Raw genomic sequence first — 15,563 nt, 5'->3', positions numbered from 1 at the left:
TTGTGCAGGCCGGGTGGTCCTGCGCTTCGGTTTAGAGCAGTGGTTCTCAACCTTGACTGCACATTAGAATCACCCGGGAATCTTTTTAAAATCCTGATTTCTGGGCCTCATCCTCCGGAAATTCTGTTTCTTTGTTCCCAGGTGATTCTAATGTGCAGCCAAGGTTGAGAACCACTGGTTTAGAGCCAAGCTATACGGTTCGCTCTCCAAGGGGACCAAGAGTTTGCCTTTTGGGATATTGATTTTAGGCTGTTTATTAAGAAACAAGAGACTCAGAAAGAACCTTTGTCTGCATAAGCGATTCCGATAGAAAGGCCTGCTCCAGGAAGGGGATCCTAATGTTCGCCTTAGCTTAGTTTGAATTAAGAGTGGTAAATGCAGGGCTTCAGGCAGGGCCCTATTAGCTAGATACCTACCGCGCTGCGATGTTTCTTGAGTTACCTTGTAAGAATTTGCCTGTCGTGTGTATTCCACTCTTCCTCAACTACTGGTAAATAGCTCATTCTCACTTCTGAAATCTAAGATTCCCCCATCACCACCCCCCTTTTCTCATGCTACATATGTCCAACGTTGCCTCACTATCTTTGGAATTTTCATGCTTATGTGAGTTCCCTATGCACATGTATTAAACTTTTATTTTCTCCTGTTAATCTGTTTCTGTTAATTTGATTATTAGCCCAGCTAGAAGGGGGATATATATATATCTCACACTATAGTGTATAGCACTGTTAGACCCCAAGGGCTTGCAAATAGTATAGCATGGGTCTCCTCGTAATAGGAAGTGATCAGACAAGGAAAAATATCAGTGGGCAACATTATACTGGACAGTGTAGCTGTTTAGGTGTATATAGTGACCATAAAACTACAAGTTTTAACCATTGTCTAAAGTGTGCATAGTGACTGTTAGGTCCACACCAAAAGGAGCTGGCCGAGAGATGCTGTGAGAGTTTAAGAAATGTTACCATATTCTCTCACAGCAGGCCGAGACCAGTGTTGGTGTCAGACCTGCCAGGGTGGTTAGGTTCTCTTGTATAGGGTAGAAGTATGCAATATAGGGTCAGGATGTGGGTGCCAGAGTTGGTCAGTTGGAGGGGCGGTCCCCAGTGGTCAAGGGAGGAGAGTGCCCAGGTCAATTAGGTGGAAAGAAGTTCTTCTCATCCTGCCTCCGCAGGCATCCATCATCTGCTCAGACCTATGGGAACAGCTTTTAACAATATATATTTCAGAAAACATGTCCAAACAGGAGAGATTAGAGGTAGTTCATCCTATCAGTGACAGCTTTAGGCTCTGTGGAAATACATGGAAGACCAAGATGAGATCTGTGCCCTCGAGGGGGTTTAGAACTACTGGGAAGACAAATAGGATTCCCAGAGATACTAGTAACTTACCATTTTACGCAATAAGTAAATATTCCTGGTTTCAGTGGAGGGAAAGATCAACATGAACTGGACATCTGGAGAAAGGGGTAAGAGAGGTATATTCCAGGTTAAAAAAATAAAGAAAATATTGCAGTGAAAGAATATTGTGCTGGAGACACTAAAAAGGGAAAAGCCATAATCTGCAGAGGGTGGGAGTAGAACTTGGGGTGTTGGTAGTGGAGGGCAAAACTGAGGATGCATGTTGAAGAATGATGAAAGACAAAATAATATTGATTAACTAGGAATAGGCCATGTCACTCACTTTGGGAGAGGAGAAAATAGAGCTCCAACACTATCATACAAGACTTCTTCGGGAATCCAAATGAAAACTTGAGTCAAAGTTTCTTTTATTTCTAGGAAGGTGTGCAGAACTTCAAAATGAATATTCATCAAAAGTAATGACAAGGCAGTGTACTCCATAAATGAACAACACAATAACTTCCATTTTCAAAGTTACTCTAAAATGAATATACAGGCATAGGCAAAAGTAGGGTGAAAGTTATGAGTACACATAACAGCTTATTTTTGCATTATTATTTTTTATGGTATTATTTTCCATGTGAGCCACTGTAAACCTACTTTTGTCCACCCTTGTAGTGGAGAATAATTTTTAAAACTTGAATAAAAGAGCTTTTCTTTTCCACAAGTACGGATTTCTGTGATCAGAAGAAAATGGAAATCACCTTGCATTACAATGAAAATATTTTCTGCAATTTTGCAATATTTATCTCTGTGAAAGGAGGGCAGTGAGGTTGGGAGTTAAGTGGGCCCTATGTACAGGAGGAACATGCTGCATGTGAATCCATATAATAGTTTAATTTCCTTTACAGGTAAGGTATTTTATTCCAGTGGTTCCTAGGTGTAATAAGTACCAGAATCCTAGAGTTTGTGAAAAATCACAGATTTCTAGGTCCTATGCCAGCTACTAGTTTAAAATGCAAACACTATGGTTTAAAAGATCCTCCATGTTCAAACTCCTAGTGGTCTTCAAATTAATTTCATGCCACTATCAAGAAAAAAAAATCCTGAGATGTTCTAAGTTAAAATTACAGTGAGTGAAAGAGAACAGTTAGCCTGTTAATAGTTGTAAACCAGCTCTGACAAGGCTGCTCATGTTCTTATATATCTGTTGGAATTTAGGATTAATTTCCAGGTGGCTATTTCCATGATTATTCACTTTTTTTTTCAATTACAAACATTCAATATTATTTTATATTAGTTTCAACTATACAGCATAGTGATTAGACATTTATATAATTTATGAAGTGATTCTCCCATAAATTCAGTACCCACCAGGCACTATACATAGTGATTACAATAACTGTGCTCTACTTTATATCTCTGTGACTAGTTTGTAACTACCAGTTTATACTTCTTAATGCTTTCCCCTTTTTCACCCTGCCTGCTAACCCCCTTCCCATCTGTCAACCATCAGTTTGTTCTCTATGTCTATGAGTCTGTTTCAGTTTTATTTTGTTCTTTAGCTTCTACATATAAGTGAAATCATATGGTACAGTATTTGTCTTTCTCTGAGTTAATTCACTTAGCACAATGCCCTCTAGATCCATCCATGTTGTCACAAATGGATGTTCATTCTTTTTTATGACTGAGTAATATTTCATTTTATATCTATATCTATATCTATATCTATCTATCTATCTATCTATCTATCTATCTATCTATCTATCTACATCTTCTTTATCCAGACATTTAGGTTGCTTCCATATCTTGGCTATTGTAAATAATGCTGTAGGGGGCTCCTTCTAATTGCTAAATGAGATGCTGCCCAATTAATGGAATGCTTAATAAACCCAATTAGATCTTCAAAGAAATATATAATGCTGCAGTGACCGTCGGGGTGCATATATCTTTTTGAATTAGTGTTTTGGATTTCTTTGGATAATTACCCAGGAGTGGAATTGCTGGGTCACAAAGTAGTTCTATTTCTACATTTTTGAGAACCTTACATACTGTTTTCTATAATAGCTTCATCAATTTGCCACAATTATCCACTTATTAACACATGAATTTTCCAGTCTGCTGCTTACAGCTCATCCACAGCAGCAGACACTTCTTCCTGGCAGATTCTGCTTCCCCTTTTCCCATTGTCTTTATCTGCAGCTAATGTAAATCTTTCAGAACAGCTAACATCTTTCTCCCTGCCCCCATTCTCGCCACCGCCTTCTTGATGTATAATTTGCAAAATTTTGAGGTAATGGAGGTCATGTCCCAAGACCAGTCTTCTTTTGGCTCTTTAATTAACCTTTCTTACAAAAGACTTTCAGCTGTGGGGGTTAAATTATTTGTTAACGCCACATTTCCCTTTGCTCACCATGAGCTAGCTAAACAATTTTGTGTTAAGTTCCTCAAACATGGCAAGCTCTAACCCAACTTAGAATCTCTGCATAACTTTTGCTTTCTATCTAGATTGCTTTTCTCTCCCATCTTTGCATCTCTGGTTCCTTCCCAACATGTTGAAATGTCATTCCTTTAGACAGATATATCCCTTCAATATAGCACCCTCCTTATTGTCTACCTCACCCCTTTGTTTCCTTCATATCACAATCTCTAATTATTTTATTTATTAAATAAATGTTTTCCTCATTAGAATAGAAGCTGCAGGAGGGCAGAGACATATCTGTCTTGTTCACTAACACTATGTCTAGTCCATAATAGTCACTAAATAAATAAGTGGCAAAGGAGTTTCAGTGTAGCAAGGTAGGAAACAGTTTACAGAACAAATAAGAAAATATTTATTGTCTCAGTGGTTGAGCATTGATCTACGAATCAGGAGGTCAAGGTTCAATTCTGGTCAGGCACATTCCCAGCTTGTGGGCTCGATCCCTAGTAGGGGGTGTGTAGGTGGCAGCTGATCAATGAGTCTCTCTCATCATTAATGTTTCTATCTCTCTCTCCCTCTTCCTTCCTCTCTGAAATCATTTTTTAAAATATGCAAAACTCCTTACACTTACAGGTGAATATGATGAAAGTATCTGTATTGGATTTTGTATATTCATGTCTTCTAACTTCAATTTCCTCTGTAAAATAGGAACAATGGTAGCATCAAAGCATTGAGATTTAAATGAAATATATAAAACTACAAGTCTAGTATCTGGTCCTTCCTGGAGGCTTGGTTTTATTATTTATTTATTTATTTAGGAACATACAAACAAGGAGCATTCTTTGGAGTCTTGGTTTTAAACCCCAAGCTCTCTGTGAAGCTTTCCTGGGGAGACACCTCCCCCCTCCCACGGAATTTATTAGGCTGTCTGAATGCTATCTCGGACCTTGGGCAGAATATCAATGTTGCATTTATTTTAACAAATTGTAACTTTCTGTAGCACTGTAACATTTAATGTTACAATCTGTCTCTTCCACTGGACTGTGAGCTCTAGTCCTTTACAGTAAGAGCATGACTGGAAGCTAAAGCAAGACTGTGCGACTTGGGCTCCCTTACTCAGCAGTGACGTGACCTCAGTGACGTCTCCCAACTTCCCTCATCTGTAAAAACGGGAGCGACAATGGGCAGAACTGTGACTTGGAGTCCACGAGATTCCCAGAATGACCCTGCAGTGGTTTTCAAACTTCTGGCCCTTTAAATACAGTTCCTCATGTTGTGACCCAACCATAAAATTATTTTCATTGCTACTTCATAACTGTGATATTACTACTGTTATGAATCGTAATGTAAATATCTGATATGCAGGATGGTCTTAGGCGACCCCTGTGAAAGGGTCGTTTGACCGCGAAAGGGGTCTCGACCCACAGGTTGAGAACCACTGCTTAGGGACTGGGTCCCTGAGGTCCTCGTGGACATCCACCAGCGCTGGCTGGGAAGGCGGGACTAGGAGTCCCGCGGAGCAGGCGCGTCCCACTGCGCAGGTGCAGGCAGGCGGGGCGGGGGGCTCGCTAGGGGCAGCGGGAGTAGTTCCGGGAGTCAGCTCGCTGCAGGGGTGCCCGGCCGTCGCGGGGCTGACGTCATCGCCGTGCGCTGCCACGTCTGCTCAGCTCCGCGGTAATGGAGGCTGAGGGAGAGTGCTGACGGCACTGGGCTCTGTTTGTAGCTTTAGCTCTGGCTCTGGCTCTGCCGCTGACGCAGGGTCTGGGTCGAAGTCTGGGTCTGGCAGCTCGAAGCGTGGACATCTTTTTTTCGCCTCTGTGGGCTGGACGGCCTGCGGACAAGCACTCGGTTTGGAGCGCCTCGACGCGAGGAGGGAGTTCTCTTGCTTGGGGTCTCTCGCGTCAAGCTGCTGCCTGCTCCCAGGGATCCCGCCCCACCGGCCGGGCCTCCTCCATGCGTGAGTCTAACGGCACCGCCGCGCTGTCCGTCTGTCCGAGGCCTGCTTCGGCTCTCCGCGTGGCGGGGCGAGACCGCTCGTCCCCTCTTTGGGGGCCGGTCTATTGCAGTTGGTAGCCTCTCGCCATCCCTCCTGCATCCTCTCGCCTTTTCCGTTCCGGGTTTTTTTGCTCCACACCTTTCTTTCCCTGTGAGCAAGGACCGGCAGTCGCTGCCTACATCCAGCGGTTTGGATAAAGCTATAGGGACAGTGCAGTCTGCCGCAGTGTTTTGAAAGCCAGAGGTTGCGTTTTGTGTGTGTGTGTTTTTTTTTACGGTGTCATTCTTTAGTTTTTAAATTGTATTGTTTAGTAGACAGATGTTCGTATCCATATTGGAGGAGCCGTGATTTTGCCAGATCGACGAGGACAATTTTTTTTTTTTCAGCCAGGATCTTCATCTGTGACTTACCTTTTCCTCGTGCAGGTTCAGTAATTTCTAAGAAATCCTACATAGTACGTTTTTCTGGAGTGGGCATCCACTTGAGCGCCTGCCAATGGTTTCACTCTAGCATTGAGATACCATTTGAACAGTGTTACAGAGTTAAAAGGGTGGACCGGTGTACTCACATCCATCATTGTCAGTCCCAACAACAACCTCTGTGGGACAGGGAACATCCCCCCCCTCCTCCCCCCCTTTCTGATAAGGAAGCGGAAAGTCAGATAATATGTAACACATCTGAGCCAGAACCAGATGGCTTGGTGACAAAAGGTAACGTTTTGGACAGTGCTGATTCCCCGGTATTTCAGGGGCCTTTCTGTGAAATAATTACATTTGAATCGCAAGTGTCTGTATTAGGTGTTTCTTGTAAATGTGTACCTGATTGTGGTATCTTTCATGTGCTCTACTTAACTGACAGAAGATACAAAGTGTGACTTCCCTAGTGCTGAACACACCTTCGATCAGCACTTATGCTTTTGATCTGTTAGAGTTCGAGTATTCATTTCATTAGAATAAAGTAGGTAATAGATACTGAGAGCATTTGTTTGAAACTCTGGTTTTACAAGCCCCATTCACTCAGTTTTTCTGGTGGTTTTCTTACATTGCTTAGTTTAAAAAATAGTAAACTGACATTTAAATGTGTGTGTGTTTTGTTTGTTTTGTTTTGTAATTGTTCAGAGTTGAAACAGGTTGACAGCCATTGACCTGGGTTGCAGCTACAGGTGGCACTGGAAGTAGACTGGTTCCCGGACATGCCCGGTGGAAGGAGGGGCCCTAGTCGGCAGCAGCTAAGCCGTTCAGCGTTACCTTCCTTACAGACTTTGGTTGGTGGGGGCTGCGGCAATGGAACAGGCCTGAGAAACAGGTAAAGGAGAAATAAGATCATTTGTAATTTGTAATATTCTCTGATCAGTAATACTTACATAGAAGTCATCATGCTATTCAGGTATTTGTTTATGAAGATTATTTCCTGACCCTGAAATAGAAATCCTGCCTTGAAAACTGAAAGCTCAGTATTTCAGAATACTTGGGAGGCGGAGAGTTGTGATATGGGGCCCACAGAGTGAAAGCAGTCCAATCCTTAGTTATGGTTCATAATTCAAATTCTAGTCATCACCTTTTTAGCTATTAAAGGACGGGAGGAGCCCTAGCCACTTGTGTGCAGTGGTTAGAATGTTGGCTCATGGACTGAAGGGTCCTAGATTTGATTCCAGTCAAGGTCATGTACCGGGGTTGCAGGCTCGATCCACAGCCCTGGTCGGGTTGTATGCGGGAGGCAACCCATCAGTGTGTCTCTCTCACATTGATGTTTCTCTGTATCTCCCCCTCCCACCCACTCTCTCTAAAAGTCAGTGGAAAAAATATCCTCAGGTGAGGATTAACAAAAAAATAATAATAATAATAAAAGAAGGAAGGAATGAATTAAAGTACAAGGCTTTTATTTTTTGGAGGGCAAATTAAAACTAACAGTTTATATGAGATTCTAAAATTCTAAGTCATATTCCACCAAGCGTCCTACAAATTATATTCTTCAAAAAATTGTTTGAAATTAATAAACTCTCAGCTGTAACTTAAACATCTTAAGATTTGTGTCATGTTGTATGAGAATAAATAACATGATTTTTTTGTTTTGTTTTATTCTCATTTGAGTATATTTTTTCCATTGATTTTTAGAGAGAAATTGAGAGGGAGGGAAGAAAGGAGGAAGTGGAGAGAGAGAGAAACATTGATGTGAGAGAGAATCATTGATTGGCTGCCTCTTGCACACACATCCCCTCCCACTGGGGATCAAGCAGGAAACCTGGGCATATGCCCTGACTGGGAATTGAACCCTGACCTCCTGGTTCATATGTCTATGTTCAACCACTGAGCCACATCAGTTGGGCTTTAATTGATTTTTTTAGAGAGGGAGAAGAAGGGAAGGGAGAGAGAAACATCAATTTATTGTTTCACTTATTTATTCCCCCATTGATTGATTCTTGTATATGTTCTGACTGGGGATCGAACTCACAAGCTTGGTTTGTCGGGTAAGTGCTCTAACCAACTGAGCTACCTGGCCAGTGCAGCTCTGCCTCTATAGTAACTCCAGCAGTTCTTTGTTCTTCTACTTGGGCTTTGAGGATTCCCCTAGATAATTATGTTCTCAAATTGCCCCGTGGAATTCCTCCTCAGTGTCTCAGGGTGGCAGGCCTAGCAATCTAGGCTTCAGGTTTCTTGGCCCTCTCTTAATCAGACTAACTTCTCCTGTGAGTTTTAAGTATTGGGATACCATGTAAAATATCATTTGGGGAGAAAAAAATGAAGTGTTCTGCTATTAAAAAACTGAAAACCACATTCCTAGATGATTATACTTGTACTTAAAGTATGCAAGTAGAGTACTGGGAAGAACTAGGAACATTTGGAAATTACCTCTGCTCTTAGGTGGTTTTAGCTATGGTCATGTTTGCTTTTCTCTGCCTTCCTTGTAGCCCTTTATCCTGGCTTTCAAAGTTCCCATTGTGGTTGCCTTGACCTACCATTCTTTATCTGCTCTCCTCCTTTAACATATATTTCTTTAGCAATTAACTGGGGTGGAAAACATTTTTCAACAGATTAGGATAATGTGAAAGATCATAGTTGTTCATGGTTTGCAAAGTCACTGTTACTGAGTGACTATTTTGTGACATTTTTACCTAAAGAGGATATTTTGGGAGAAGATATTCTATATATATATATATATTTTAAATATTTTTATTGATTTCAGAGAGGGAGAGGGAGAGAGTAAGAAAATCAGATTAGAACCCTGAGTGATAAGATCCTAAAGAAAGCTAAAAAGCAGAGAACAAAAAAAAAGAGTGTACAAAAAATACAGAGTAAAACAAAATAACATGATCCATTTCCATTTTGTTGATGCTTATGTGTCAACATATTTGCCTTTTATTTTTTAAATATATTTTTATTGATTTTAGAGAGAGCGGGAGAGGGAGAGAGAGATAGAAACATCAGTGATGAGAGAGAATCATTGATCAGCTGCCTCCTGCATGTCCCCTACTGGGGATTGAGCCCGCAACCCAGGCACGTGCCCTTGACCAGAATTGAACCTGGGACCCTTCAGTCCGCAGGCCAACACTCTATCCACTGAGCCAAAGCACCTAGGTCCTGTATTTGTTTCTTGATGGGAAAGAAGCAGCCTAGAAGACCCGGGGTAGAGTTATAAAAAATAGGGATAAAAACCAGCGGTAGACAGCCTAGAATATAGTTTCAGGCAGGATGTATACAAAGATAGGGTCCAGACGGGGAGAACTCTCTTCTGGAGTGTCTGTAGAGTACTGAAGAGAGAAATAGGTAATTGCTTAAGTATGATACAATTTCGGGTGATATCTTTGATCCTGCAAGACGGGTCAGCTGGAGAAGAGAGCATTGTGCCCAATCGGTGAAGTTAAACTTGAGAATATCATAGAGCTAGTTTGGTGACACAGTCAAGATTGAAGCCTATAGTTCCCTGTCCTGTTTTCCACCTGTGGGGAGCAGGGATTTGTTCTTAGGACGTCTTGTGTAGATGATTGCCTCCTAAAGGAGGAGGACAGACTGTGAATTTCCTAGAGCTTGTATTTGAGGGAGAATCTTATTTGAGAAGGACTGAGTGAGTTTTTCTTTGTTTTGTCCTTGCAGGTACTTTGTTACTAATATTACCTGAGCATGTTCAAATGATCACTGCTTTATCCCTTCCTATTCTTTATTCCTTTGAAGCCTCCTTGCTTTATCCATTTGCTTAGCTAAATTCTTTTGCTTGCTGGCTCCATAAAAGCCAGTCTCAGACCAGGTATGTTAACTCGTCCGCACACAACCTTTATATGCAAGGACAAAGCAGGTATTCAATATAAACCACATTGTTTGCACACATGCTTTATGCACAGTGAGCCACTCTTATTATTTAGTGAAACTTTTATGTCAGTAAGGGAACTGTTTTCCAGTCAAGTTCCAGATGCCAGCCTTGCAAGCAGGCATTTCTAAGATTGGCTATGCTCAGCACCTGCTTTCCTCTTGGGATTTTGGAAATAGTTGTACTGCTAGGCAGAGAGTGCCTCCATGGCCAGCCCTCAGTAAAAACTTGGGGTGCTGAGTCTATAATGAACCTTCCTCATAGATAGCACTTAACACATATTGTCGCAAGTATTAACTGAGAGTTGTGTGTGTCCTGTATGACACCGTCTGTATCTATTGGTTATGCTTATATGCATCCAAGTTCTTTGGTTGATCTCTTACGGCCTCCCCCCCACCCCCCCCATCCCCTCTTAGGTTGGGTGGTCTGTTCGATGCTTCTATGACTCTGGGTCTATTTTTTTTTAATTCTTTCTTTGGATCTATTTTTGTTCATCAGTTTATGTTGTCCATTATAGTCCACAAATGAGTGAGATTATGTGATATTTATCTTTCTCCGACTGGCTTATTTCACTTAGCATAATGCTCTCCAGGTCCATCCATGCTGTTGTAGATGGTAAGAGTTCCTTCTTTCTTACAGCAGTGTAGTATTCCATTGTGTAGATGTATCACAGCTTTCTAATTTGTCGTTTGTTGATGATAGCCATTCTGACAGGTGCGAGATGGTACCTCATTGTACCTTTCAGATGATTAGTGTCTTTGAGCATGTTTTCATATGTCTCTTGGCCTTCTGTGTGTCCTCTTTTGAAAAGTCTATTTAGGTCCTTTGCCCATTTTTTGATTGGAATGTTTATCTTCCCTTTGTTAAGTTTGGAGTTCCCTGTAAATTTTGGAGATTAAACCCTTATTGGAGATAACATTGGTAAATATGTTTTAGAATATCACAGGTGTAGATCTTTTGAACTTCATTTGGAATATCTTTCTTGGGGCCCAGCATTTTATTGACATTGTTAACCACAGAAGCAGATTCATCTTTACTTAGAAAAAATTCTATAAGAACCTTTTAAACCTTTAAATTATAACAAGTAGTTCGTTCATCATGCTTTCCCCTTTCACTGAGTTTTGACTGAAGAGAATTCGAATTTTTATTTTGTTCTAGAGTAGAGTCCTCTAACCTTGTAACTTCTCAGAATTCTTTATTTCCATACCTTATGATTAATTGGAGTGAGAGAATAGATTGGCTGTTGTCATTAATCGCCTCCATTCAAGTTGACCAACTTGTACAACTCCTAAGGGCCCTTTTCATGTTGTGTTCTGTGTGAATGAGACCTCCTGGAGTTGGGAAGTGCTGTGGCCCATCTCTCAGAACAGATCACAGGGCTGTGGTGTTGATGATTGGTTTATGACTGAACAGGTAAGGTTATGAAACCTTTTGGTAGATCACAACCTACTCCTCGATAAGCTTGTTCTATTAGAATATACACTGGCAATGAGAGGAAGACATTTTTATAATTTTTCCCGATCCCTCTCTCCCTGTTCTTACCTTCTGGCTCCTCTGCATTTCTGCCATGTTATTCTTAACTGTTCAGAGTGACCAGAGTTTATATTCCCAGGAGTCACATAAAGTACTGTGAATGTCATATACTAATGCTAGAATTCTATAGTTGGAACTTTTAGAGTAGAATGGTAATGCTAATATTGTTCCTTCTCTAGAATCTTCTTTAAAAATACAAACCAACCCTCTCTTTCATGTGCTTTAAACAATAGTAGACTCTTAGATCTCTGTAACTACTCCCATGTGTACATACAATGGGAAATGTTATCATTCTTGATAGCCCAGTTCTTTCTCGGGTATAAAACAGCTTGGTGGAAGGGATAACAGGGAGATAGGGATTAAAACCTGTATATCTTAACTAGTGTTTTCAGAGATCCCTATTTTTCTTATGACCATATTGGTCTGCTGTCTTCTCAACCTAAAGGTATATATTTGTAGTAAAGTAGGAAAATTATAGTCCTTAAGATTATGGTCTGATAGAGAAGACAGATATATACAAAAATTATATAGTAGCATGAAAAGTACAATATTAAAGACATGTCTTATGTGCCAGTGAGTCAGCTCCAACTCCTGGTGAGCCTATGAATTAGTGATGTCCACAGTGTCCTGTACTCAACAATGTTCTATGCCTATGGCTTCTTTTATGGAGTCAGTCCATCTCACATATGGTCTTCTTTTCCTGCTGCCTTACATTTTTCCCAGCATAAAGGCCTAGTTTAGGAGTAATAGTGGCACAGAGGAAAGATGAATTAGTTTTGATTGAGTCAATCAGAGTAAGCTTTGTAGAGGATATTCTTGATCATTCAAAAAGTTGTGAATGATTTTGTCAGTAAATGTGTATGTGAGAGGTTAAGGGGGATGTTTTTGGAGATAAAGCTAGTCTGTTAAGCAGAGGGCCTCATAGGACATACTAAAAATTTTAATATTATCCTAGTAGTAGTGGAGAGGCATTCATTCAAGAGAGTAACATTTTAGAAAGATCAGACTTTCACTTTAGAAAGATCTCTGAAGGAAGGTTGGAGAATTTGGTGAAAGTGGAGTTGAATTTATGGGGATTACTGCAGTAGTTTAGATAAAAAATAATAACTGCTTGAACTGAGACAGGGGCGGTTTAGAGAGGAGGGTAAGTTTGGAGAAATTTTTTTTTACATATATATATCTTTATTGATTTCAGAGAGGAAGGAAGAGGGAAAGATAGAAACATCAATGATGAGAGAGAATCATTGATTGGCTGCCTCCTGCACGTCCCCTACTGGGGATCAAGCCCACAACCTAGGCATGTGCCCTTGACCAGAATCGAACCTGGGACCCTTTAGTCTGCAGGCCGACACTCTATCCACTGAGCCAAACCAGCCAGGGCTGGAGAAAGTTTTATAAAGTGGAATATGTAAGATTTAGGGAGTGATTGGATGAGGCAGAAGGAAAGTTCTAATATGACTGCCAGGTTTCTGATTCAGGCAGCTAACTGGATGGGACATGAACTAGAGCCGGGACCACGGGAGGAGGAATACAGACATGTCCAGTAGACAGCTTGATAACATGGGTCTAAAACTCAGCAGTGAGCTCTATGGAGAAAAATTTTTGTTTTCAGCATCTAGAGCAGCGGTTCTCAACCTGTGCATCGCGACTCCTTTGGGGGTCGAAAGACCCTTTCACAGAGGTCGCCTAAGATCATCGGAAAACACATATATAATTACATATTGTTTTTGTGATTAATCACTATGCTTTAATTATGTTCAATTTGTAACAATGAAATTGGGGGTCACCACAACATGAGGAACTGTATTAAAGGGTCGCAGCATTAGGAAGGTTGAGAACCACTGATCTAGAGGATAATGGAAACCATGGCCACATATTAGATCGCTGAGAGGGTGTGTGTGAAGGGAGAAGCCAAAGATCCTAGGGTAGAGTTTGGGGGAAGGCTAAAGGTTAAAGGGTAAGTGGAGAAGGAAGCGGGAGGCCTTTGTGCTGTATGACAGTGAAGGGTAATCACTATTTGAGCTAACCCTAGTTTTCTCTTCCAGGAATGGTAGTGCTATTGGCCTTCCGGTCCCACCTATCACAGCCTTAATCACTCCAGGTCCAGTTCGTCATTGCCAAATTCCTGATTTGCCTGTGGATGGGAGCCTGCTCTTTGAATTTCTCTTTTTCATCTACCTGCTGGTTGCCCTGTTCATTCAGTACATCAACATCTATAAAACAGTGTGGTGGTATCCTTACAATCATCCTGCTTCTTGTACTTCATTGGTAAGTCTTAATCGGCCTTTACGTTCTTCATGTTACTTAGCCAAGAAACTAGTTGGAACATCTGTGTAGACATTATTTTTCTTAATAATTTTTTTTCTAATAAAATGTTTTCCTGTTAAACCAAGATTACTTTCAGGAATATAATGTCATAAGATTGTTTGAAATATAAAATATCTGGCTTTGGTCTATAACTGGAGGAAGTAAAAATACAAACGAAAATACAGAAAACATTAAAATAATTTATTATAATAATACCACGAGAAGGTTTTTATATTTAGCTCTCTCTATACCATGTTATGTATTTGTTGGAAATTTAAAGTGCCAATATGTTTAAATTCTAGCAGCTCTACCCTTTTAATGACTGTACTAGGATAATGGAAGCTTCTATAATAAATAAGCCCAAAATTTGTATAATTCTCCAAACACATAACAGTCTGAGGCATTTGGCCTAGTTGGCAGGAATAGTACACTTCCCATATGGTCACTCAGGGGACCCAGGCTGATGCTGACAAACATCTTCCAATGAGTGGCTTTCAGGGTGGCTGTGGCCCATCCCTGTCAGCCAGAAAGGGAAAAGAGAAAAGGGAACTATGAAGGAGAGTTTCTTATGGGCCAGGGTTAGTTATATCATTTTCACATGTGTCCTGCAAGGGAGGCTGGAAAATGTAGTCCTTTTACTGAATTCATTGTTACCCTGAATAAAATTGGGTTCTGTTACAAAAATAAAACAGAGAAGAACTGTTTTTGCTAAAGTACATGACAGTATCTTGTAGGTTTCTTCTATCTTCTCTCCAGTTATTTAGGAGGGGTGTGGTAATCTTGATGCAGAGAATGTTCTCCATAAAAGGATATATAAAATAATGGTAAGGCTAGTCAAGTAAGTGGTTGGTACTGGCAGATTTGAATGGGCAATAGAGATACGCTCTAGGAGAGAGAAAGCTATTGTCCTGTGTAGTTTATGCATGCGTCTGTGACTTATAAATGAATCAAAAACCTCCCTGGCCCGGTGAACATAGAAAGGAAGGAAATGCAAACGAAAATCTTCTAGATGGCATGGGAAGGGAATAAACATTTTTCTTTTAAATGTTTGCATCAATTGGTTGTTCTTGGAATTAACCATTAAGAATTTTCTTTCCATAGTGACTATCTGCTTACTTAGGAGAAGAAAATTTCAGCTTTTTAAAAAATATATTTTTATTGATTTCAGAAAGGAAGGGAGAGGGAGAGAGATAGAAAATATCAATGATGAGAGAGAATCATTAATTGGCTGCCTCCTGCATACCCCCACAACCCAGGCATGTGCCCTTGACTGGAATTGAACCCAGGACCCTTCAGTCCGCAAGCTGACTCTCTGTCCACTGAGCCAAATAGGCTGGGGTGAGAATTTCAGCTTCTTATACTTAAGAATTATAATGACTTAATGCCAAATTGAATGCTTCATTTATTTTTTTTTTTTGAGTTTTTGTAAAAATTGATTTCAGTGATAAGAAAGGAAAGGAAGAGACAGATAGAAATGTCAGTGATGAGAGAGAATCAGATTGGCTGCTTCCTGTACGCTCCCTGCTAGGGATCCAGCCTGCAACTTGGGCATGTGCCCTGACTGGGAATCAAACCTTGACCTCCTGATTCATAGGTTGACGTTCAACTACTAAGCCACACAGGGCGAGCTGTATATTTTATTTTTAATAGTCTTTCCTTTCCTGCA

General features: G+C 40.7%; 1 protein-coding gene across 3 annotated transcripts in view; it reads left to right on the top strand.

The window, feature by feature from the left end:
* The first annotated feature begins 5,377 nt into the window (after positions 1-5,377).
* The window catches only part of TMEM39A (transmembrane protein 39A), a 33,843-nt gene continuing 23,657 nt past the window's right edge, over positions 5,378-15,563 (top strand). For 2 of the 3 annotated variants that reach the window (XM_006756432.2, XM_006756431.2), the window contains exons 1-3: positions 5,378-5,716; positions 6,874-7,060; positions 13,636-13,858. In XM_006756432.2, coding sequence (XP_006756495.1) covers positions 6,948-7,060; positions 13,636-13,858 — 336 coding nt within the window. In that variant the 5' untranslated portion in view covers positions 5,378-5,716; positions 6,874-6,947. Of the gene's footprint in view, positions 5,717-5,866; positions 6,181-6,873; positions 7,061-13,635; positions 13,859-15,563 lie in introns of those variants that run through there. The other variant, XM_015559267.1, reaches the window with a different exon arrangement.

This window comes from Myotis davidii, unplaced genomic scaffold (genome assembly GCF_000327345.1).
Source record: "Myotis davidii unplaced genomic scaffold, ASM32734v1 scaffold2314, whole genome shotgun sequence".
Lineage (NCBI taxonomy): Eukaryota > Metazoa > Chordata > Mammalia > Chiroptera > Vespertilionidae > Myotis > Myotis davidii.
The sequence above is the reverse complement of the archived record's forward strand: the minus strand, read 5'-3'. Positions and strand labels throughout refer to the sequence as shown.